This window comes from Kogia breviceps, chromosome 2 (assembly GCF_026419965.1).
Source record: "Kogia breviceps isolate mKogBre1 chromosome 2, mKogBre1 haplotype 1, whole genome shotgun sequence".
Classification (NCBI taxonomy): domain Eukaryota; kingdom Metazoa; phylum Chordata; class Mammalia; order Artiodactyla; family Physeteridae; genus Kogia; species Kogia breviceps.
Window position 1 is genome coordinate 158651108 of NC_081311.1, and position 22225 is coordinate 158673332.

General features: G+C 44.9%; 1 protein-coding gene across 4 annotated transcripts in view; it reads right to left on the reverse strand.

The window, feature by feature from the left end:
- STAT1 (signal transducer and activator of transcription 1) overlaps positions 1-22225 on the reverse strand; it is a 45693-nt gene that overhangs the window by 5663 nt on the left and 17805 nt on the right. For all 4 annotated transcript variants that reach the window (XM_059054655.2, XM_059054653.2, XM_067026466.1 and 1 more), the window contains exons 10-24: positions 20376-20534; positions 18484-18576; positions 16874-16933; positions 14089-14118; positions 13892-13985; positions 12403-12444; positions 10821-10904; positions 10271-10369; positions 8987-9122; positions 7533-7582; positions 6724-6818; positions 5797-5942; positions 4057-4242; positions 2753-2828; positions 1763-1862 (exon numbers count right to left, since the gene is read on the reverse strand). In XM_059054655.2, the coding sequence (XP_058910638.1) occupies positions 1763-1862; positions 2753-2828; positions 4057-4242; positions 5797-5942; positions 6724-6818; positions 7533-7582; positions 8987-9122; positions 10271-10369; positions 10821-10904; positions 12403-12444; positions 13892-13985; positions 14089-14118; positions 16874-16933; positions 18484-18576; positions 20376-20534 (1450 nt within the window). The remainder of the gene's footprint in view (positions 1-1762; positions 1863-2752; positions 2829-4056; positions 4243-5796; positions 5943-6723; positions 6819-7532; positions 7583-8986; positions 9123-10270; positions 10370-10820; positions 10905-12402; positions 12445-13891; positions 13986-14088; positions 14119-16873; positions 16934-18483; positions 18577-20375; positions 20535-22225) is intronic.

Below are 22225 nucleotides of genomic sequence, written 5' to 3' on the forward strand. Positions count from 1 at the left end.
TTAACAAGTGTCACCTATTAATGGTGGTGATGACCACGATGATGATGTAACTTGCTCAGGAACAGCAAAGGAGGAGAAAAAGGAGATTGCACCATTGTTTGGTTCGTCCACCGATCTTACACTTTCTAAATAGGGCTTTACAGTTATTCCTTTTCTGTGTAGGGCTCACAAAACACTTCAGAGCAGTGTGGGGAGCTACATTCCAACAGAGGATGCAACCTTACACAGGTACAGGGTTCATCTTTCACTCGCCAATAGGAACAGAACTACTGTGCTATTACACTACCTAAGCATTTTTCTAAGTGATTTTTTTTCAGCCTTAACAATCAGAAGGGTGTAAAGATTTTAGCCTGTACTTCTTCAGGTGAGGGAAAAGGATAAGGAAAAGGTTACATACCAGAAACCTGAGTCTAAACAGATATTACTAATGCCGCACAAATGCATTCCCTGAACGCAGGGATGTGTGACCCTGAACGTTGGGAGTTGGCGCCCTCTCCCTTCATCCTGTCCTCCCTCTTGCATCGCTGAGCAGTCTGTGCCAGGCACCAGTGATAAAGAAGGGCCAGTAGTGACTCAGAGAGGCTTTTCTTTAAAACATTAAGCAAATTTTAAAAAATGAACCGGGGGGCTTCCCGGGTGGCGCAGTGATTAAGAATCCACCTACCAATGCAGGGGACACGGGTTCGAGCCCTGGTCCGGGAAGATCCCACATGCCGCGGAGCAACTAAGCCCGTGCGCCACAACTACTGAGCCTGCACTCTAAAGCCTGTGAGCCACAACTACTGAAGCCTGCTTGCCACAACTACTGAAGCCTGCACGCCTAGAGCCTGTGCTCCACAACAAGAGAAGCCACCGCAATGAGAAGCCCGCGCACCGCAACGAAGAGTAGCCCCTGCTCGCCACAACTAGAGAAAGCCTGTGCACAGCAACGAAGACCCAACGCAGCCAAAGCTAAATAAATAAAATAGATAAATTTATAAAAAATGAACTGGAATAGCTTCATGTGGAAAAGAGCTTAAAATTAGCAAAAAAAAAAAAAAAATCAGCAAAAATCCAGCCAATCAAAATAAATAAATAAATAAAATCTTTAAGGGGAAGGCTTCCAGGCTGACAGGCAAACAATACTATGTGACATACTGCAAAACATTCTCCCAAAGAAAGATGCACTCTTTTGTGGACAGCCCTGTTCCTATCCCTATCGTGGTACTCATGACACTCTGCTTCACTCCTTGAACTTTTTACTCTTGGCAAAGTCCTTCACAGCCCCAGGTGCTAGTGGTACAAGTTAGTTCTCAAACATAAATCAGGCAAAGTGTTTCGCTGTGGCTGCCCAAGTGTCTATAATGACTGTATACCAAACATTAGTCTCCTCTCTTCCTAAAAATAACACCTCTTCACCCAGACAGAGTGCTCAAACGGACCAAAAGGAAATCATTTTCTTATCAGAGAAATCCTAGTTCCTTAATATATGAGATTTCTATGTGGACAAATTTAAAAGGCAGAGGGGGAGCTTTTAAATATTTGCAATGTCATTATTTTTTGGAAGGTGCTGAAGGCCAGGAATAAAAATCCTGGTGACGACGTAGCTTCTTTAAACACAGCAGGCTCCAGCTTGTCATAGCTAATCTAAAAAACACCCTTCTGGGTTCTGCCAGAGGCTCCTTCTGAGAGCTCACAGATAGGCCCAGGGTCTGCCAGGCGCCCTCCCTGTCTCAGAGAGCAAACACCCAGTGTGCTGAAAGCGTCCCTGTGTGGTACTCACCATGTCAAATTCTACAGCGCCCACTATCCGAGACACCTCGTCAAACTCCTCAGGAGACATGGGAAGAAGGTTGTCTGTGGTCTGAAGTTGAGAAGGGTGACTAAAATGGGGAGAAAGAGACAGGAAATGTTAGCATCTAGATTATGAAAGCAGTGGTGTAAACTTTGCCATTTCATCTTTGGCCTGTGACTGAATCATCATTTTAGATTTTTATTTCAGGGAAGTGTATACACTTGTAAAATACGTTTGGAAAAAGGACAGATCTCGAGAGGTTCATGTCCCCAGCCCGGCCCTTTGGGAAACACACGGTACTCTAGAGATGTGAGCCAGAAATAGCCAGTCTGGATCCTGCACCGCTTCTGCCTGGGTGAACGTGGGCGCGAGCTTGTGCAGTTGTGTCACCTACCCTGGCCCGAGAAGCGCCAGAGAAATGTCTGGGGAGTCCCTCATCCCTACCTTGAGGTTTGTATGCAGATAAAGCTGCTCCAGAGGGTTTTTACATGAAGGCTACATCCATTCACCCCAAGACAGTGCTGCAGGCCAAATAACTGACAATGACTTTTCCAAAATTTTTTCTACCTTTTACAAAATGAAACAACAAAATAAAAGCAAACGGAAAAAAATGTCTCAGTCATTACTTTGGCCTTTTCTAGATTGAAAAGAACTGCTTTCCCACTCTGATCAATTTTTGTTCATTTTATTTACACTTTTTCAAAATATCAGTTTGGGGAGAACTTATATACCTTAAATACAATTTTGGTTTTTTGGATTTTTTTGGTTTGTTGTTTGTTTGTTTGTTTTTATAAAGGCAATAAAACGCTGATAGGCAGTGACACCAGTATCTCTAATTAGGATCTTTCCACGGGTCCATCTGTGATGGTGGCAGCAACAATTACAATGGAAAAGCAAAGAACAAGCATCTTCAACAGGCCCCAGCCAGGAGGGGGGCTTGTTTGAGGATTTTAAACATACTCTTCTGTGTTCACTTACACTTCAGACACAGAAATCAATTCAGTCTTGATATATCCTGTTCCTTTAGGGCCATCAAGTTCCATAGGCTCTGGGGCTAGAAGCAAACACATCACGTACACTTTCCGTTAGCAGAAATTACACAAGAACAATCAACTTTTTCTTTGATCAAGACTGGACTGTTTTCCTTGGCAGTCAGGTTAGACTCCCTGCCTGGGTTGCCTGAAATTGTAATGTGAATGCAGAAACAACCAGACGAAAAGGGGAGGCACGTTCAGCACAGAAGTCAAGCTAAGACGGTTCTCTTTCCAAGGCTTGAAATCCTACAGAAGTTTTACCTGGTTTATGGTCCTGGCCTGGTTGGTGTAATAAACACATCTGTCAAGGTAAGCTGGGTGCATCTTCTCCCCAAAGTAATTGTGCCAATATTTTTTTGTTTGTTTGTTTGGGTTTTTTTTTTGTTTTTGTTTTTTTTGGTACGTGGGCCTCTCACTGTTGTGGCCTCCCCCATCGCGGAGCGCAGGCTCCGGACGCACAGGCCCAGCGGCCACGGCCCACGGGCCCAGCCGCCCCGCGGCACGTGGGATCCCCCCGGACCGGGGCACGAACCCATGTCCCCCGCATCGGCAGGCGGACTCCCAACCACTGCGCCACCAGGGAAGCCCAGTAATTGTGCCAATATTGAGACTACTGATCCTGAAAAATCGTTTAGTTTCTTGGTGCATTCCAAACCAGATTAGTCTAACTTCCACTTTCTCAAATGCGGTTCAATGAAGACTAAGCAGCGGGAGACCCGTGTGCTAAGCTTAGACTGGCTCTCAGTGATGTGACTGATAACTTATCAGGTCCCCATGAAGGGACCACTTCACTTCGCCTGGGCCTCCATTTCCTCAATGTCAGGAGCAGGCTGACATAAAGCAGGTGACCATCACAGGTCCTACGTTTTACCCCTCCGCGTAGAAAAAGTAAAAATGTAACAGGTACACAAGACCAGAAATGGACCTTCTCCAACAACCCCTAAGATTGAAAACCATTTACTCCTTTCTTACTATCTGTATCAGGCCAAACAACGTATTATGTTTCAACTGCGCTGTGTTTATTAGGAAGCCTGCTTTTACCAATTCAAGAGAAGGGGTGGGCTAGTGACGTGGCATGGGGGGAGTCTGTGCTGGCACCTTGCAATGATAGGAGAGCGAGGGCAGTGTGTGGGGTTAAAGCCTGTCTCCTGCAAACCTTTGGACCGGATGAAGGGAAAACACAACCACAGGAATGACTGGGCTGTGCTATGACTCATCAGGCAATGCTCGCACACTCTGCCCACTTACCTTCCTTTGGCCTGGAGTAGTACTTTCCAAAGGCATGGTCTTTATCAATATTTGGATACAGAAACTTCAAGGGATTCTCTGGAATATTTTCAGCGGCCATGACTTTGTAATTGCGAATAATGTCGGGGAAGGTGACAGCAGAAAGTTCTTTCTTCGTGTAGGGTTCAACCGCATGGAAGCAAGATTCTAAAAGGAGGAAAAGCAAAGTGAGTCCCACAGAATATCCCGCAACAATAGAGGAGAGGGACAAACACTGCAGAGTTTATGGATTTGACAGAACCTGGTAAGAACTAAACACAATCTAGGATTTACATCACAGAGCATGGAACTGCTTTATTCCTAAATAGATTATTACCCTTTCTTTAAAATAGGAAAAATAAAGGCCATCATTACTCTCGGTTATATTGCATTTGTCATTATTTACTTAAGATTTGTAAGTCTAGCCAAAAGAAATTTACTAAATACCTTTAAAATAACTAATTACTAATAGGGTCTTCTTGGCTCAAGCCATAGATTAAGTTACTAGAAGATAAATTCACTTTGTCTTTCTTTTCATATTCAAAAATGAAAATAAACAATGACAACACATGGAAAACAACTTTTTACACAAACCAAAAAGAGACCCTATTTGCTATTTTTTTCTCTAATCCTTAATGTAAAAAAACACAGTTTAATTCACTCCTGGTCTTAGTCCCAGACTTCATTGGAATCCTGCTTCCTAACTGATCCAGGATTTCACTTTTGGGGCACACATTCCAGAGGCTGCTGTCAGGTGCTCTGAGGACTCTGCTCTAGAACTTCAGACCAAAGCTTTCTAGCTGGTGCTGCCCTGCTTTAAACTTCCCGGTTGCCAACAGTTTTCATTTTTGCCTGGTTTGCTAGTTCCATCTCTCAGCAAGTTCAGGAAAGAACTACTGGGGGAGAGGAAGAAAAGGGCAGGCTCTACCATCTACTGTCCTCACTGGGCTCTAATTCCAGCTCTCCTGTTTTTATGCCAGAAGAAAAAAAAAAATAGAACAAGAAAAGTATCCCATCTTTTTGCATCTTCTAACTGAAAGCATAAGTCACTGGAACAAATCGTTTTCCCTCCAATACCTCAAAGAGGGCAAACTACAAGTAAGAGTGAAAAGTCACCAGTTTGTCTTTATCACTTCCTTGTCTCCACTGAAACCTGTTTCTCATTCCCCAGAGACCTGTTTCATAACGCGTAGGTTTTCAGAATTGTTTTTGCCATGGATGCACTTGGTCAGATAGAAACCCAAGATATAACCCAGATAAACATGCCCGAGCCTTCTCTGTCAGAAGGCAGGGTGGAGGGCTGCACCCAGTCCCAGGACCCCTCTCACGGAGCCTGCCCTCATCCCCGTGCACATCCACGTGGGATTCCCCTCCGTGGCTCTGGAAGCTCACGCCTGTGCACTATGGGTTTCCTCCCAATAAATGACTTCCAGTCATACTGACTCGCATCTTTCACCTACAGGTGACACACCTGACAAAAAGGAAAGAATGTGGCCTTGTCTTTTAAAGAAAACCATCATTTGCATAGTATGTTCCAGGCAACAAATCCCAGATAGCCCTTGGTGATGTATTAAATCCTACTGGGGAAGCTCAGCTTGGGATAAGTGGAGGAGCTGCGACTGTATGTCAAAAGCTCGTTATTTGTATGAGTTGATTTGCAGCGAAGAAGAAGGGCTTGCACCCACATTTTGAATCGGTGTGTGTGCAGGCGCCTTGGCTTACCACCTCCATTCTGGGGCCGCTCCACCCATGTGAACGTGATGGCCCCTTCCCGGCAGCTCTCACTGAACCGCAGCAGGAATGTCCCCGGCTGCTGGTCCTTCAGCAGAGCCCGCTCTCGCTCCTTGCTGATAAAGCCCACGATACACCTGCATATGGAAAGGGATTGATGGAGGTACTCTGAGGTTCAGTCATGACTGTAATTTTCACATTCACTTACAAATCAAAATGACTGCAACTTGACACAAGAACACAGGATAGAAATGTATCAACTATTTTAGATGCTTTAAAATCTATTTCATTGACACTTCAGGAAGCCTTTGACTCATACATATATATATGCTGAAGTCCCAAAAAAGCTCATTAACATGGTGCCTGTTGGATGCTACAGATGATCAATAAATACTTGCTGGATTAATGAGCCTTTCATTTTCGCCTGGGGATTCTGAAGGCCATGAAAATGTCTGAATTCATGCATCCTTTCTAGTGAAGAGAAAGGCTCAGACAATCCATTTTCATATTCTAGACCTCTGACCAAGTTAAAGTCTTTGCTAAAATATCAACTGACCCTGGGAAAAAATTAGAAACAATTTACCGAGTCAGAAAAGTTTTTTCTTCCTTACTTGGAGGCAATAAAGCAGGTGCTCAAGAAAGTTTCGTAGAATGAATGAAGGCATGAATGGCACTCAGGGTTTTTAAATTTAGCTTTGAAAATGCATATACATGTAAGATAAAAATATAATTTTAATCTTATGAGGGTCTACTAGCGTGAATGCCTGAAGGGACAGCCTGCAAGCATCTGTTTTTGTGAGATGCACCCAAGTCTTGCCAAATAGTGAAGTCTGTCTGGGTCAGGCCTATCTCAGCCTTGCAGTAATGGAGTGTGTGCTCAACATATGTTTCAAAAATATACCTATCAATGGCCCTTACCCATCATTCCAGAGACAGAGCAGGTGCTTTTTAATGAGTTCAAGGATGCTTTCAATCCAAAGCCAGAAAGGAAAATTTTTATCATTTATATTTTCCTGCAAGTATACAGATGCACACATTAGAAACCAAGAAATCCAAAACAGTGACTTTAGCATGTCTCCTCCCGCCATCGGGTTTTAGTTTGCAAAGACTGTCCAGCTGCCAAAGCTAGCACTGCCCCCTACAGAGCCGTCCCTCCCCTCTTACCAGCTTTCAGACACAAAGCTCTCCATTTCCTGAGCCAGGCTCTGCCTCCCTCTCCAAACATTAGCGACCCAGCCAGGGAATGACCTCCAGGGTGATCCCAGAATACCAGTTGCCTTCACACTACTAAACTCCAGTAGCGTGAGCTTGTCAGCACTGTCTGGTGACCCTAGCGGGGTCTGATTATTCCCCCCCAACTGGTCTCACTGCTTGAGCAGGCTCAAGACACCCCTCCAGCCCAGCAGGCTGTCTACGCCGGCACAGACCACACGTTACTCATGGACGGGGCTAAAGCGCTGCCAGGTCAGGGGTCAGTGTGAGCAAACAGAAGACTCATTTCGGATATGAGAGAATGTTATCACCCAGGCAGGTGCTTCCTGTCAGACTCGCACTTGGAGACTAACCTTCAGCGCTCTGAAGGAAAGTAAACAACTTGCCCTAGGGGTTCCAGGGGCGAGAGGAACACGCCAAAGCAAGCACAGTGCAGCCGGCACCACGGCAAGAAATCCGAGACCCTCAACAGAGAGCGGAAAGCACTCAGAGTATAAACTCCAGACAGCACCCACCTTACAGAAGCGAGTCCATGGAATAAGACCATCAGGGCCAGCACTGGGACCTAAACAAATAAAAATAAGTGTTTTAAGGAAATGGAAATCAATTCTGAAGCTTTGGCTGGACTGATGGCTGTTGTATTTGCTCTCAAAGAGCCAACACTCAGCAAAGGAAGGTTGGGTGTACACAGTTGATATTCTCAGATTCACTAATACAATCACTTGTGCTTTCTGGAGAAGCCTCGATTTGGTCCCCCTTGTGCAATATCATTTCCCATTGCTTCCCTCTCCCTCCTTGGCAGGCTCCTCTTCCGGTGACCCTGAGGAGTTTTTTTCAAGTTCAAAGTAAGACCAAGATCACCCCTAGGTGATCGATTTAACTGACCCTTGACTTTACAAGATTATTTTAGATATTAATTAGGCATTTCCCTCAGCCCTCCTCCAAACAGGACACAGGCTCAGGGAGGTCGATGCAAATCAAAAGCCCAGTGAGAGAAATGAGAGGGGAAGGAAGCCTCGGGGTTATCAGCTACACACATTGAAGAAGCCTGGCCATAAGAGGTGGTGAGCCTGACATCTCTCTTCACAGAGAACCCCCAATAAGCCATTGTAGGCAGAAAAGATATCTGTCTTAACTCTCACCAAATAAGGGAAAGGAATAGGAATGACTTCTTACTTTTTATTAAATTGCACAAGACTCTCACTGTGACAGCTGCATGGCCAAGGGAAGGCACTGCTGACAGCCATTTGGTTAGGAAAAGCCTACTGGTGTTTGCCGTACGTGCGGTGCTGCTATATAGAAAGCAAAGCTGGAAAAAAGGTGACCGTGGATTTTTAAAGAAATAGCTCAGGTAGTCCCATTCATTGAAGATCCGACCTTGAGACTAGTAGGTCTTAGATTTGCTTAGTGTGGGAAACTAATAAATCCATGACATTAGCCACTGAAAGGGAATTCTCTATCATGGGCTGCACCCTGCCCATCAGGCAGTGCTGGTCACGGGCATTGTCCTGATGTGGACAGTGTCTCCTCACACCCGGGCCACCTGATGTAAGAGACCTGGGCGTGTGCTGTGTGGTGGGCAGCCCGAGGACCTTATTCTTACCATGTTGGGGGCTTGTTTTTCTCCCCAAGGTTAATAAAACTTTATATTTCTCAAAGAATTTATTTTAGCCACAAGTAATATACTTTACATAATTTAGACATCTTTCCCCTAGGAACCCTGCTCAGAAATGTTAATATGAGATAATGGGGAAATGATTCATTTAAATCTTTTATCAGGTCTCTATCTCCTTCTGAGGGGAGGCATCATTCTCACTTAGCTATAATAAAGTGCTGCTGGAGAAGTCAATAGATTTTAACACTCTCTTACCTTGAACAAAATAAAGAGGAAAGAGGGGGGGAAAGGAGCAAGTTAAGATATTCTACGAATTTCAATTGTTAGTTACATAAAAAGTGAATATGCTCATACCAAGAAGTTTCTCTCCCAGCATGTTCAGCTGGTCCACATTGAGACCTCTTTTGGTGACAGAAGAAAACTGCCAACTCAGCACCTCTGAAAGCTGAGACCATCGTGCACAAGGTGGGTTCAGGAAGAAGGACAGATTCTAGAGAGAAAACACCCAGAAGCTAAGGGCTACTGACAAGCCACCAGTCACAAGCCTGGCACTGAAACATGGATCTGTGCCAAAGTTCAGTTCTCATCTATGACACACAGATGTTTTTCACAGCTAAAGAGGAGAAATCCTCATTATTTGCAGATTCACATTTGTGAATTCATCAACTCACTAAAATTTAACTCCCAAATCAATATTCGTGGCACTTCTGCAGTCATTTGCAGATGTACTCAGGCACACAGCAGTGAAAAGTTTGAGTTACCAAACATGTTTGTTTCCAGGTGAGGTCAAACAAAGCTATGATCTGCCTTGCTATTTCAGCTCTCATACTATACCCGAGTGTCTTTTTTGAGGTCTGTTTAGTGCCACGGTTTTTTTTTTTTTTAATTTTTTAATTTTTTAATTTTTTTATTTTTTAGTGCCACGGTTTTTGCATTTTCGTATGCTTTTTTGTTGGTGATTTCATTTTTAACATGGCCCTCAAGGGCATGGCTGAAGTGCTGTCTAGCGTTCCAAAGTGCCTTACGGAGAAAATGCATGTGATATATAAGCTTTGTTCAGACGTGAGTTATAAATCTGCTTGCCATGAGTTCAATGTTAATGAATCAACAAGTATATTAGGTAAGGGATCTTTAAACAAAACAAGGTTATGTATTGATCAGCAAATGCAAAGAGGCTCATGGGAACCTAACCCCGTGTTTCCCCTAGACGCAGTGGTTCAGTATCTGACAACTCAGTGTTCACAGTGACTTTAAAGGACTTTAAGTACAGTGAATAACCAGAATCAACTGTAATTAATCAACCGTATTAGAGTACCCACACTCTAAGAATGGAGCAGGCTTATTTAGCATATATATATTTTTAAAAAGCATAAACATAAAGGACCTCTTCCACAGTAAAACTGTATGAAATCATCTGTTGCCTGAGCTTATTCACATGGAAGGAAAATCATAGTTCTCATTTCTAATACATACACATGCTTCGCTTTTCCAGAATTACTCCAGTCCTTAGCAATGCCACATGAGTTGTGCCACTTTTCCTTCAACATCTGGCCCTTAGGGGCTCTTTGAGATATGCAGAAGCTAGAGCATGATGTCTCTGGTTAACCCCCGGTACGAAAGTAGATGTGTTTTCCATACCCTGGGTTCTGCCACCAGCATGTTGTACCACAGGATGGAGGCCCAACCACTCGGGAGCTGGCTGACATTGGAGATCACCACGATGGGCAGAGAGGCCGTCTAGAAGATGACAAAGACCTTGAAATCATCTGAATCACAGAAACATCACCTTCAGACCACTATGTAGCCTCACAACTAAGCAAGGGACTCCTCGTACATTTGCATTATCTTTTCTATTTGAAAATTAAGAATGTAAAGTTATGTTCTTTGGTTCGTAGTTGAATTTGTCTTTGATATATCTTTTCAGTTAAGAAATAAGTTTCAGTGCTTCATATAAAAAATTAACATAGGACGTCTCAACTGGAACATTTAGCTTATAGTACCTGAAGGGTAATTCAGTTCTCTAGCTGCCTGGAGGATTAAATTAACATCAAGATAGTACTGGCTGAAAACAATAATCTTTTTTAGCAATTAGGTAAATACATCTAAAATAAAAATTGAGAAATAAAAATACACATAACAGTTTAAAGTAAAAATAAAGTTTTCCACATCTGGAACATGTAAGTCTTACCTCAAGGTCAATGACCAAACCAGGCTGGCACAACTGGGTTTCAAAACTAAGGGAGTGAAGCTCTTCAGTAACAATGAGAGGACCCTTAAAAGAGAAAAAGGAAACAAGAGGAATATAGCAATTCATTCACTGATCCTGCAACTTGCAAGAGCCTACTAAGCATTTTTTGCAACAGGCTGCAGAAAGCCTGAACCTAACCAGCTGCAATTCAGAAGAACATTCCAATTTTTGACGATCTATCCCAGATTTCATTATCCCGAGTATCTCACTGCTCACTGTTCTCCCAAAGATCAGGTTTCTTTTGTTTTGTTTTGTTTTTGTGGTACACGGACTTCTCGCTGTTGTGGCCTCTCCCGTTGTGGAGCACAGGCTCCGGACGCACAGGCTCAGCGGCCATGGCTCACGGGCCCAGCCGCTCTGCGGCATGTGGGATCTTCCCGGACCGGGGCACGAACCCGTGTCCCCTGCATCAGCAGGTGGATTCTTAACCACTGCGCCACCAGGGAAGCCCCCAAAGATCAGGTTTCTGATATTATGGCAAGGGATATGGATTAAGGGGAAAAAAATGTCGATAGGGAAACAGCAACTTCTAATGGGTTTATACATGACCTAAGGCATCCTGGCCCTCAGCCCCTTCTGAGGGTGTGTGCAGGCTGCACACCTCAGGCTGACATGGGGTGGAAAGTGTACATGTGTTCCAGGTGTGATTATCTATAGGGAGGGCTGATTTGCATAAGCCTGGCTGGTCATAAAGTGCCTTGGTATGGGTAGAAAGGTTATATAGTGTGCAAAGTACCTTCATACATATTATCTTACACGAGCATCACAACTTAGAACCAGGGAGATGTGGCTGCCATCCCTGCTCACAGGAGAGGAAACTAAATCCCTGGGAGGTCACAAAGGTAGTCAAGATCCAAACCAGGGCTGGTCAGGCCCTGGCCGGTGCCCGTCCCACTGTTCCACACGACCTCTGCTGGCTGTCGTGGGGAAACGTGCAGGCACAAAGGACAACAACCGGTCCAAACCAAAGCAACTCCAGGCGTTCTGTCCTCTGCCCATACTTCCTCTCTGAATGCATCACAAACACAGCTCCGCAAGGATTGGCTGTGAAAATGAAACTGACAGAAGGATGATGCACTGGGTAGGGGACACGTGGCAGGAAAACCCTCTCGGCACACATCGTTTTTGGCAGGGCAGTCATGAAGCTGGCCTCTAGTTCTAGCTCTGACAGTAACTCCCCGTGCACCCTTAGCTAAATCCTGCCAACTTCCTGTGGTCCAACTTCTTCACCTGTGAAATGTGAATAACACAGTAGCCCACCGTACCTACTCTGCTGGGCTGTCTGTTGAGGGTCCAATAAATTCATGTGCAAAATCACCTGACAACCATAAAGCACAAGCACAGAGTGCTTTTACCGTTATGACAGATACACCACGTCCCAAAGCTTGTCCACTGCCCTTCCCTGCCGGGTCTTCCTGCTGTTCACCCCTCTGTGAGGTGTCCCTGGCCCCCAGGGCCACGGAGCCAACCTCACTGGACAGACCTGCTAGTTAGAGACCAATCACAAGAGAGGAAGACTCACCTCGTTGGTTCTGGCACCGGCGTTTTTCTGTTCTTTCAGTTGCTACAAAAAAAAAAAAAAAAAATCTTAGTCAACAGTACCGTAATCATCAAAGTTGCTATTTTCATCTACAAATCAAACCAAAGTGAGGACTTAGAAAGAATGAAGGAAGTGAAATTCTTTTCAGAATGCAGAGCAGGAGGTGAAGTGACCCTAGTGTGGGTTCACGAGGGAGAGTGCCTTTTCCCAGCATTCTGACACCCTGCGAAAACCACAGGGTTCAGAAGGATCCCAGGGAGCAGCATCCTGCTCCCTCCCCCAGGCTAGCTTTTCCCGAACCATCCCCCATCACCTTCATTAGCTGTTTCATGCGCCCCAGGCTCCGGGCACAGCTTCTCTTGCCTTTCCCTCCGCAGAGTCTCCCAGGCCTGTGACTCGGGCCTCTAAGACTGCCCTCAAAAGGACTTCAATCCCGCAGGTTATAAGGGAGCAACTTGGAGCCCCCAGAGCAGCTCTGGACACCCTCAGACTCCTGGGTTGGACCGAGGCTCTCACACAAGGTCTAGCTTCCCAGCTATGAGTTTGCGGGTTCATGAAATGGTTGCCAATAAAAAAAAGGATGCTTTGGGCTTCCCTGGTGGCGCAGTGGTTGAGAGTCCGCCTGCCGATGCAGGAGACACGGGTTCGTGCCCCGGTCCGGGAAGATCCCACATGCCGCGGAGCGGCTGAGCCCGTGAGCCATGGCCGCTGGGCCTGTGCGTCCGGAGCCTGTGCTCCGCAACGGGAGAGGCCACAGCAGTGAGAGGCCCGCATACCACAAAAAAAAAAAAAAAAAAAAAAAAAAGGATGCTTTGAACCTCCCTGCAGGCTCCAGCCCAGGAATTGCACAGGGCTCAGCACCAACACATCTACAGAACAACTGGCAGCCCCGATTTTCAGGGAGAGAGGAGAGAAGGCACCACCCACCCACTTAAACCCCTCTGCTGATTTCCACTGCCCGGTGCCCGGACTCTACTCCTCTGGAGACAAAGTGCTCGAGACAGTGGTTGTGGGCAAGACCCCAGGAGGGAGGTGGTGAAGAAGGGGCCAAAGAGAGACTCCTGGGGCCTGCCACGCTTGGAGGGGGAGAAGGAACAGTCAGGATGTGGGGCAATAATGACCTCTGGGAAAATTCCAAGAATCTAGAGTGAGCGATCACTGAGGTCCTGGAGGAACCGTGTACGGATAGCTTATGTGCACACTGATTTATGGAATATTTTACCGAGCTCACTACCCCCCAAAGAAGGTATCTCTGAGAGAAAGACTGGCAGGAAACAGAGTGAACAGTCCTGGGATAAGGAGGAGGAACCAAGATTCACCAAGTGCTGCTGAAGTCACCAGCCGTGAATTCTAGGAAGCCTTCTCCTAGGGGGTGCCCTGGCCATCACACAGGGCACAAAGTGCCACTCGATCACGAATCAAGTCCTAATAAACCAGACACAACAGAAAAGGGGGAAACTGATCTCCCTACCAGGTGTCGGAATTCTGCCGCCAGACTTCCATTGGTGGACTCCTCCATGTTCATCACCTTCGTGTGAGTGCCCAGAATGTTGAACTTTCTAAACCTAGACAATACAGAGTACAAATACTTAAAAGGCTGGGAACTGTTAAACCAACACATAAACAAACAAGGCGATAGTAAAATATAGTGCAAAGTACTTCACGTACCCTTTTACTGTATTTCTCTCATTCACATCTCTGCAAAAAAAAAAAAAAATATATATATATATATATATGATAATATATGTGTATTTAAAATTTGAGGTAAGTTTTAACAAAAATATAAAAGTACAAGATCAATAACAAATAATGGGGCTGTTCAGCCCTTTCATTCACTCACTCAGTCCCTCAATCAACCCGCACCAGCACTGCCAAGTTTTGCTGAGTGACCTTGGGCAAATAAACTGTCTGGGCCTCACCTTTCTCCACTGTACATCATGCTAATAGCACCAACCGTACAGGACACTGGGAGAAGGAAACTTGTTACCGGGTAAAGAGAGCACAGAGCACACAGCACACCCTCAGTAAACGTAAGCCTGAGTTATACGGCTATTTGTTGAGCAGTTACTCAGTTGGTGCCTTCCGAGGCACCAAGCTAAGCACTGGGGACTGAGCAGAGAGCGCTGCTCTGTGAATACACAACTCAGAGGACCTTCCAAAGTGACAGCTCGATCCTTATTTTTGTTCTCTATTATTTTTAACGCTTTCAGAGAAGTACTTGTATAGTCAATTATTTGGGGAAACTATCAAGTTTAAGTTTTAAATCTGAGGTTAAAATCTTGAGAGACCTGTATCTTATATAAATGTAGCGATAACGTCGTCATGTTCTGGACAACTAATGTATCTGTCAGGCGTAGGCCAAGGTTAGAGATCATTAGCGCACTCATAGTTAAATGAGTTAGCTTCCTTTCCTGTCTCAACTAGAAGTTCAATGCTTTTGTGAATGAGAATCACCGTCAGTTATAACAGTGACCAATTTTCCCATGTGGAAAAAAAAAAAAAGAACTTATACTTCAAAACCACGGAATATTTCTAATGCCCAAGAAGCCAGCCTTGGCATATGACAATTAGCTGACTTGACACTTCACCTGGACTTCATCACTTCCCCCCAGCGTCCTTTTCCTTCCCCAGGACTTCAACCAGGACCCCACATTACATTTGTCATCATATCACCCTAGCCGTCTCTGGTCTGTAACACGTTCTCACACGTTCCTTGTCTCTGAAGTTTTTGGCAGTTTTGAGTATCACTGCTCAGGTTGTTTTAGGAATGTCCTTCAACTTGAGTTTCTCCAGTGTGGCATCTCAGTTTTTTAAATTGTGGTAAAATATATATAGCAGAAAATTTATTATTTTAAGTATTTTAAGCATGCAGTTCAGTAGCATTAAATATACCCACATTTTGTGCAAAAAAAGAAAATTCACAACAAAAGGAATAGTGTGATACAAAGCTACCTTGTCAAAGCTATGAAGAAAACTCAGAACTGGAACAGACAGAAAAGACAAAAGAGCAAGAACAAACTGAAAGAGAGACTGAGTTAAGCAGAGTGTGGTAAACTGTAGTGGCCACAAAACCTCTGCAGCTTTTCCCCCTCAGGGGACGTTGACGTACTTCCCCCCCACAATGGATGGGAGTGGCGCCTTACAAGTTCCACGTCTAGCCTGACAGGCCCAGCACGCCGCTGCCCTGACCCACTTGGACCATCGCTGCGGAACGAGAAAGCCTAGGCTGACGTCTTTGAGAGCCCAACAGAGAAGGGTCCAGCTATCCCAGCAGAGACAGACCCATACAAGGCCATGCTAGACCACCCAGCAACAACCAAGCCAGCCCAGACAAGAAGGACCACACACAGCCCACAGCATAAGAGAAATTAATACGTTTTAGAGTTTAAGCCACTAAGTTTTGGGGTTTTTTTTTTTTTTTTTTAAGTTTTGGGGGTTTTATGCAGTAAAAGCTAACTGAGACACAGAGAAACCAAAGATGATGTAAGGAGAAAAGCAAAGGCACAGACTGTGCTACAAAGAAGGCTATAGTTACAGGAATGGAAAGAGACAAAAAGCCAGAGGAAAATGACTTGGATTGTCATAAATCGTTTTGAAACTTGGTAAACCAGTATGTTACACACACCAACAAAAGCATTAAATATATCAAGGTAGGGGGGCTTCCCTGGTGGCACAGTGGTTGAGAGTCCACCTGCTGATGCAGGGGACATGGGTTCGTGCCCCGGTCCGGGAGGATCCCACATGCCACGGAGCGGCTGGGCCCGTGAGTCATGGCCGCTGAGCCTGCACGTCCGGAGCCTGTGCTCCGCAACGGGAGAGGCCACAACAGTGAGAGGCCCACGTACCGCAAAAAAAAAAAAAAAAAAATGTATATATATATATATATCAATGGGGGATGGCAGGGGCTAAGCCATCTTGTTCCTTAATGTAAGTGCTTAGGTCACTAACAGTTCAGGTCCAGGGACTAAGGACAAAACAGGATGGGCCTGCTCCATTTAGACCCCATGAGAGATCCTGCCCATTCCTGGGTTCTTACTGCCCAGAAGAGACAAGTGTGAAGCCAGCAGGCTCCACACAAGCCCCCCTAAATGCTGTCAGCTTCACTCCAGAAACAAGTCCACACTGGCTGCAGAATCATGGTGGCCTGGAGTTTGATCAAGGGCCCTTCCTTTAGGGCTGGCCTAGGAGGAAGGGTGGTAGCTGCTTGGAGACTTGATCATTACAAGCTCATATGCATAAAATGCACGCATTGTTTTGTTCACTTATAGTCTAAAAAGGCACAAGCATGTTGATACCAGCTCTAGGGGACGCTCCCAACATCCAGAACAGGAGCTATCAATTTAAATGTGCTGGGATCACTTACAAACAGCCCCAGTGCAGAAGTCCATGTTTAGTTAACAAAACCAGCATTTCAACAGTACATGTATCTTAGATAAAATTAAAGATATCTTACTTATCAAATAAGACTTTGACTTTCAAGTTATAATTCAGCTCTTGCAATTTCACCAACAATCTGAAAAGAAAAAAGTCATAATTACTTTAAAAAATTATCTGTTACCATTTATTTATCATGCCAATTCCCTATTGATGAACATTTCAATAACCCCCACCCCATGCAGTTTTTGGTTACCACAAACGATGGAAGTGACATCCTTGTATGTCTACTTGGATGTTTTTAAAGTGTATTTGTAGGATAAATTCCTAGCTGTGAAACTGTTGGGACAAAACTGTAACGTTAAATTCTGACACAGAGCAGCACTGATTTTATATTCCCACCAAACATTAGTGAAGGTATCTGCTTCCCTGTATCGCCTCGCCAATGCTGAGTTTTATCAAAATTTCTATTTTGGGCTAATTCTGTAGGTAAAAATAGCACTGCCCTTTACTAAAACTTGTATCTAATGCTTATTCTGCTGGGAGAAAATAAAAACTATCACCCATAATCAGGAAAGTGAAGGTCACATCTATAATCACCCCAGGGCAGTGTGGAAAGACGGAAGGGGCTGTGGGCTGAGACTCAAGTGTGCTCTGCTCTGATGAGCTGGAAACCTGCGGAAGGAGCCCCTCACTGGTTGGCTCCCTTTGGTGAAGCAGATGATGGGATTAGACTTCTCCTCCTGCCAGCTGTGAGTTCTGGGACCTCACGGGTGCTAAAGCGTGGTGCTGTTCACTAGCAGCCAACAGGTAGCACTTGCGGACCTAACTCAGCAGCACCCTGGAAAAAAGGACTAGGGCCAACTCTGAAGGCAAGTGCAGCTCTTCTGAGTCCGGCTTCTCACCAGCAGAGGAAGAGCTGAATGAAATGCAGCCGTGCAACGGAAGAAAGTAAAGCTGTAAAAGCCGTACGTTCTAACATGGAAACACTTGCACAATTTATTATGAAGGAGAAAAACAGGCTGCCAAACAACAGACAGCAGAACCTTAGTTTCTAAAAATGAAACGCTGTATGTCATATATATTTGTGTGTCTATGCATGAAAATAATATGTGTAAGTACAATGTATTTATTTATATATAGACATGGACAAAATTCTGGGAGGACTGACACCAGGCTGTTTACCATGGTGGTCTACAGATATTTAGATCACATACAACTTTGAGAAATCTGAGGAAAGCTATGCACACACTCAGCAGAAAAATGTACCTGTCATAAGTCCACATTCACACACACTGCATGCATTTTGGGGGGAATGTAAAGCTCAGGTTATGAGTTTATGCTCAAGAGGGGATGAGGCTTCTGGGAACTTCTACTCTCTACTATATGCAGTTCTGCAATGTTGAATTCCTATTTACAATAAACATTCATTATATCTATAACTGGAAAAAAATCAGGTGTGTGTGTGTGTGTGTGTGTGTGTGTGTGTGTGTGTGTGCATACACACATCTCTCCTATATTTCTAGTCTGAAGAGAAAAGACAAGACTCTGAGATATTCTAAATAAGAATTCACATTAAAATGCCCACTGCAAAATTACTTCCTCTAAAGCACCATATATAACAGTGTTGTGAAAGGAAGCTGGGGTGCAAACTTTGCGATAGGAGGTGCAGGGTCTTTTCTTTATTACCTCAACTTCACAGTGAATTGTACTCCGGTCTTCAGGACCAATGGCCTCTGAGGATGAGTTGGCATGCAGGGCTGTCTTTCCACCACAAATGAGCTGTAAATTCCCAGCAAAGGGTAAATTAGCATTTCCATTAATACTGACGCAGTAAAAGGTTATTTCCCCTAAAGAGGAGAGGGGGTTAGAGGGCACAGGCTAAAAAAAAGTTTGAAAGATTCTAACAAATTGGATGAATAAAGTGAGGGTTTCTAGTCAGTAAAGAAATCCCCAAATCTATTGCACTCAACAAAATCAGAGTAACTGCAGTGAACTGTGATACTCTTCAACAATGAAAATTCTGAATGGGATTCTGTTCATTTACAAATTTAAGAATCAAATTTGCTAATTAGACTTAGTGTGGTGATCATTTCACAATATATACAAATATCAAGTCATTATGTTGTACATCTGAAACTAATACAAGGCTATATGTCAATAATATCTCAATTTAAAAATAAAAATAGGGAAGTCCCTGGTGGTCCAGTGGTAAGGACTCCGTGCTTCCACTGCAGGAGGCATGGGTTCAATCCCTGGTCAGGGAGCTAAGATTCCGCATGCCTTGTGGCGTGGCCAAAAATAAATAAATTAAATTAAATTAAAAAATAAAAACAAGATAAAAATAAATTTTACTACAGTTGAAAGTGAACCATGTACCATATTGCTTACCACCATAACCTGGAATTGACATTTTAACATCCTTTGGAAAATTGATTTTAAGATTGTTTAGTAATATTTATTATCTAATAAACATTTCCAAACATGAAATTTAATTTAAAAGAAAGAATGAAATTTGCATTCCAAAACCCAAGTAAATGTCCTTGATTATTTCAAAATCCAACATCTAGGCATTCCTGTTTGGACATTAGCTACAGGGAACCAAAGACATTTTTATTATGTTAGCATTTAAAAAATTGCAATATGAACTCTACTCTTCTACTTAGTGCCATTTGTTTACCTACTAAGCATATCTGAAACACCTATCCATGGGCAAGGTACTATGTAAGGCCCTGGTGGGGGAAGAAGGTGACAAAGGCACATCTCTGTCTACTAGGACCTTTCAATTTACAACAAAGAAAACAGAAATACACAGACAATGATATAATAAAATCCAGAACGGGAGAAAAATAAAGAATGAACTATGCAGATCCGGAAGGGAGACAACATCTGCCCGGGAACTCTGGGAAGATTTCATGATGAGATATAAGGTGAAACATTCAGGATGCAGTTTCGAAATAAGGTACAAGAGAAGAAAGCTCTGAGGCAGAGAAAATACTGTTGGGAGAGGAATGGAGAAGCAAATGTCCAGGGTGGGCACGAAGTCAAGTCTGCCTGGAAATGGGGCATGTATAGAAGCTAATTTTGGAGTGGCTAGTGAGGGCCAGGCTGCGCAGGTGTGGCTTGGGTGACTGGATGTGGGGCTCCCCTGAGATCAGCAGGTGGCAAAAAAACTGATTGAACTCTGCTCTGGGAGAGCACAGGGTCACAGGGACAGGGAGGAAGGGGCTTGGGAGGGACCATTTGGGAGGCTACCATGCAACAGTTCAATAGAGAGGATTTGAGAGCTTGAAACATGATGAGACCATGGAATGGGAAAGAGAGGACAAATATCATCAGGTTAGACTAAACAGGTCTCGTCACAGACTGGCCACGGGGAAGGAGACTGGTAACCAGTCTAAACAGTGACAAGAATGACAGGCCAACGACATAAGCAAGGAATTCGGGAAAACCTGATTCGGGGAAGCCATAAAAAATTTTACATAACCTATTAAACCCTTCTAAATTATTTGAATTACCAGAAGAATTTTCCTCTGGGTAAAATAACTGCAAACGGTGCAAAGACATCTCCCTCAAGTTACCTCTGAATGAGCTGCTGGAAGAGGCTGAAGGTGCGGTCCCCCAACGCTTGTTTGTTTTTTGTGATAGGGTCATGTTCATAGGTGTATTTCTGTTCCAACTCCTCAAGCTTTTTAAGCTGCTGACGAACCTGCTGCAGACTCTCCGCCACTATGGTGAACCTGGGAGGGTACAAGCCACAGGGGTCTCCATCAGAAACAGTCCCAAAGCAGCCTGGATTAAACAGAATCACGGAAACCAACATGTACTTTTTACAGACAACACACGATGTTATCTGCCCAGCTCTGAAGTGCAGGGAGAAACAGAACAAACCTGATTTGTGTGGAAAAAACTAACGTGCATGAACGATTACAGCCCAGATTAAAAAACCTCTGCATCCCACTGAGATGGACCTAAGGAGAGATGGGTAGGGGTGGAGGCTGCTAGGGAATCTGTGACTTCAATTGAGCTGTGAGATAATTGGGACTTAAAGGGACAGGGCAAAGGGAGCAGTGAGGGACAGAGGCAGGGGACAAAAGGCAGATGCTGTGGGCAGTGATGTGTGGAGCAGTGAGGGGCCCCTGCAGATTTTTCTATCAGGGCAGTGACGCTGTGCAGAGAGGAACAAGAGAGCAACCTGGAGGCTGAGGAATCAAGGCTGAGAGGGGATGCAGGTCGGGTCAGGAGGAGACGAGGGAACAGAGGTTACTGTGTCACTGAACTGAAAGGAGAAGGCAATGTGCGCAATCTAGACACTCAAAATACATGAGTAAACCAAGGAGAAAACCTAGCGACTGCTTTCAGGTTCCTCCTTCCTGACAGGAAACCACCGAAGGCGATGCAGCCTCCGAGCCAAGTCAGGCTGTGGAAGTTCATTTTACTGGCCTGGAGGAATGACAGAAGAACATCTATTCCCCAGCGAAAAACGTCTCCTTCACTCGGTGTTTCCATTCCTTGAATCCAGTTCGAAGCACTGAGAGCCCAGCCCATGGCCATGAAATGAGAGGCAGGATGACGGTGGGTGGGTGAGTTCCAGAGGGATTCTAACCCCGCGATTCCCAACTTTGTTCAGGCCACAACACACAGAAAAATGCCGACAATCCTTGTACCGCACAGCGGGGGGTACTGAGGGGTATTCACATCTCTGCAGGAGGCTCCTTGTGGCCTAAGGTGACCATGGGGGGGGTCCCCGGACAGCGGGGGGCCTCGCTGGGCACCTGGGGGGCTCAGAGGTCAGCATCTCACAAGGCTCACGGGGGGGCACACTGGGCTGGGGAGCTCCATTGCTATCCACAAAAAACGGATATGGATTGGCAACTCACGGAATAAAAATAAATGGCTGACTATTGTGAATTTTTCAAAACAGCAATCCAGAAAGTAATCTCATGAGATCTCTGGTCCTTGGGCCCTTCAGAACTGCTCCAGGCCACCACCCCCTCCTACCCACTGATTCTACCGCTTCCATCCCCTCTGCTCAGCTCTGTCAGCCCTCCCCTGGACTACGCTCATACACTCAGAGCAGACCAACTGGCCTTTCTGTCTCTATTCTATCCTCAGGCTTCAGCCAGAGTGACCTAAATTAAAAAATCAGAGAAATGAACCTCCACTTAAATAAAAGGCCTGCCCGGCTCACCGGTGTCCCCTGGGTCGAGTCCCGGAGTTTCCAGCACAGTACGGGAACCTCCGTGACCAGGCTCCAGCCTCTGGCCAGCTCCACTTTCTTCCTTCCCTCTCTGGCACCCGACTCTCTAGCCTTCCAACATGAGAACTGCGGGCCCTGGCTCATGCCAGCCTCCCCTCCCCTCTGCCCCGTCCACACTCTTCTCCTTCCTGGTCTACATGAAGTTTTCCTATTCACTCTCGAGTCTGTGCA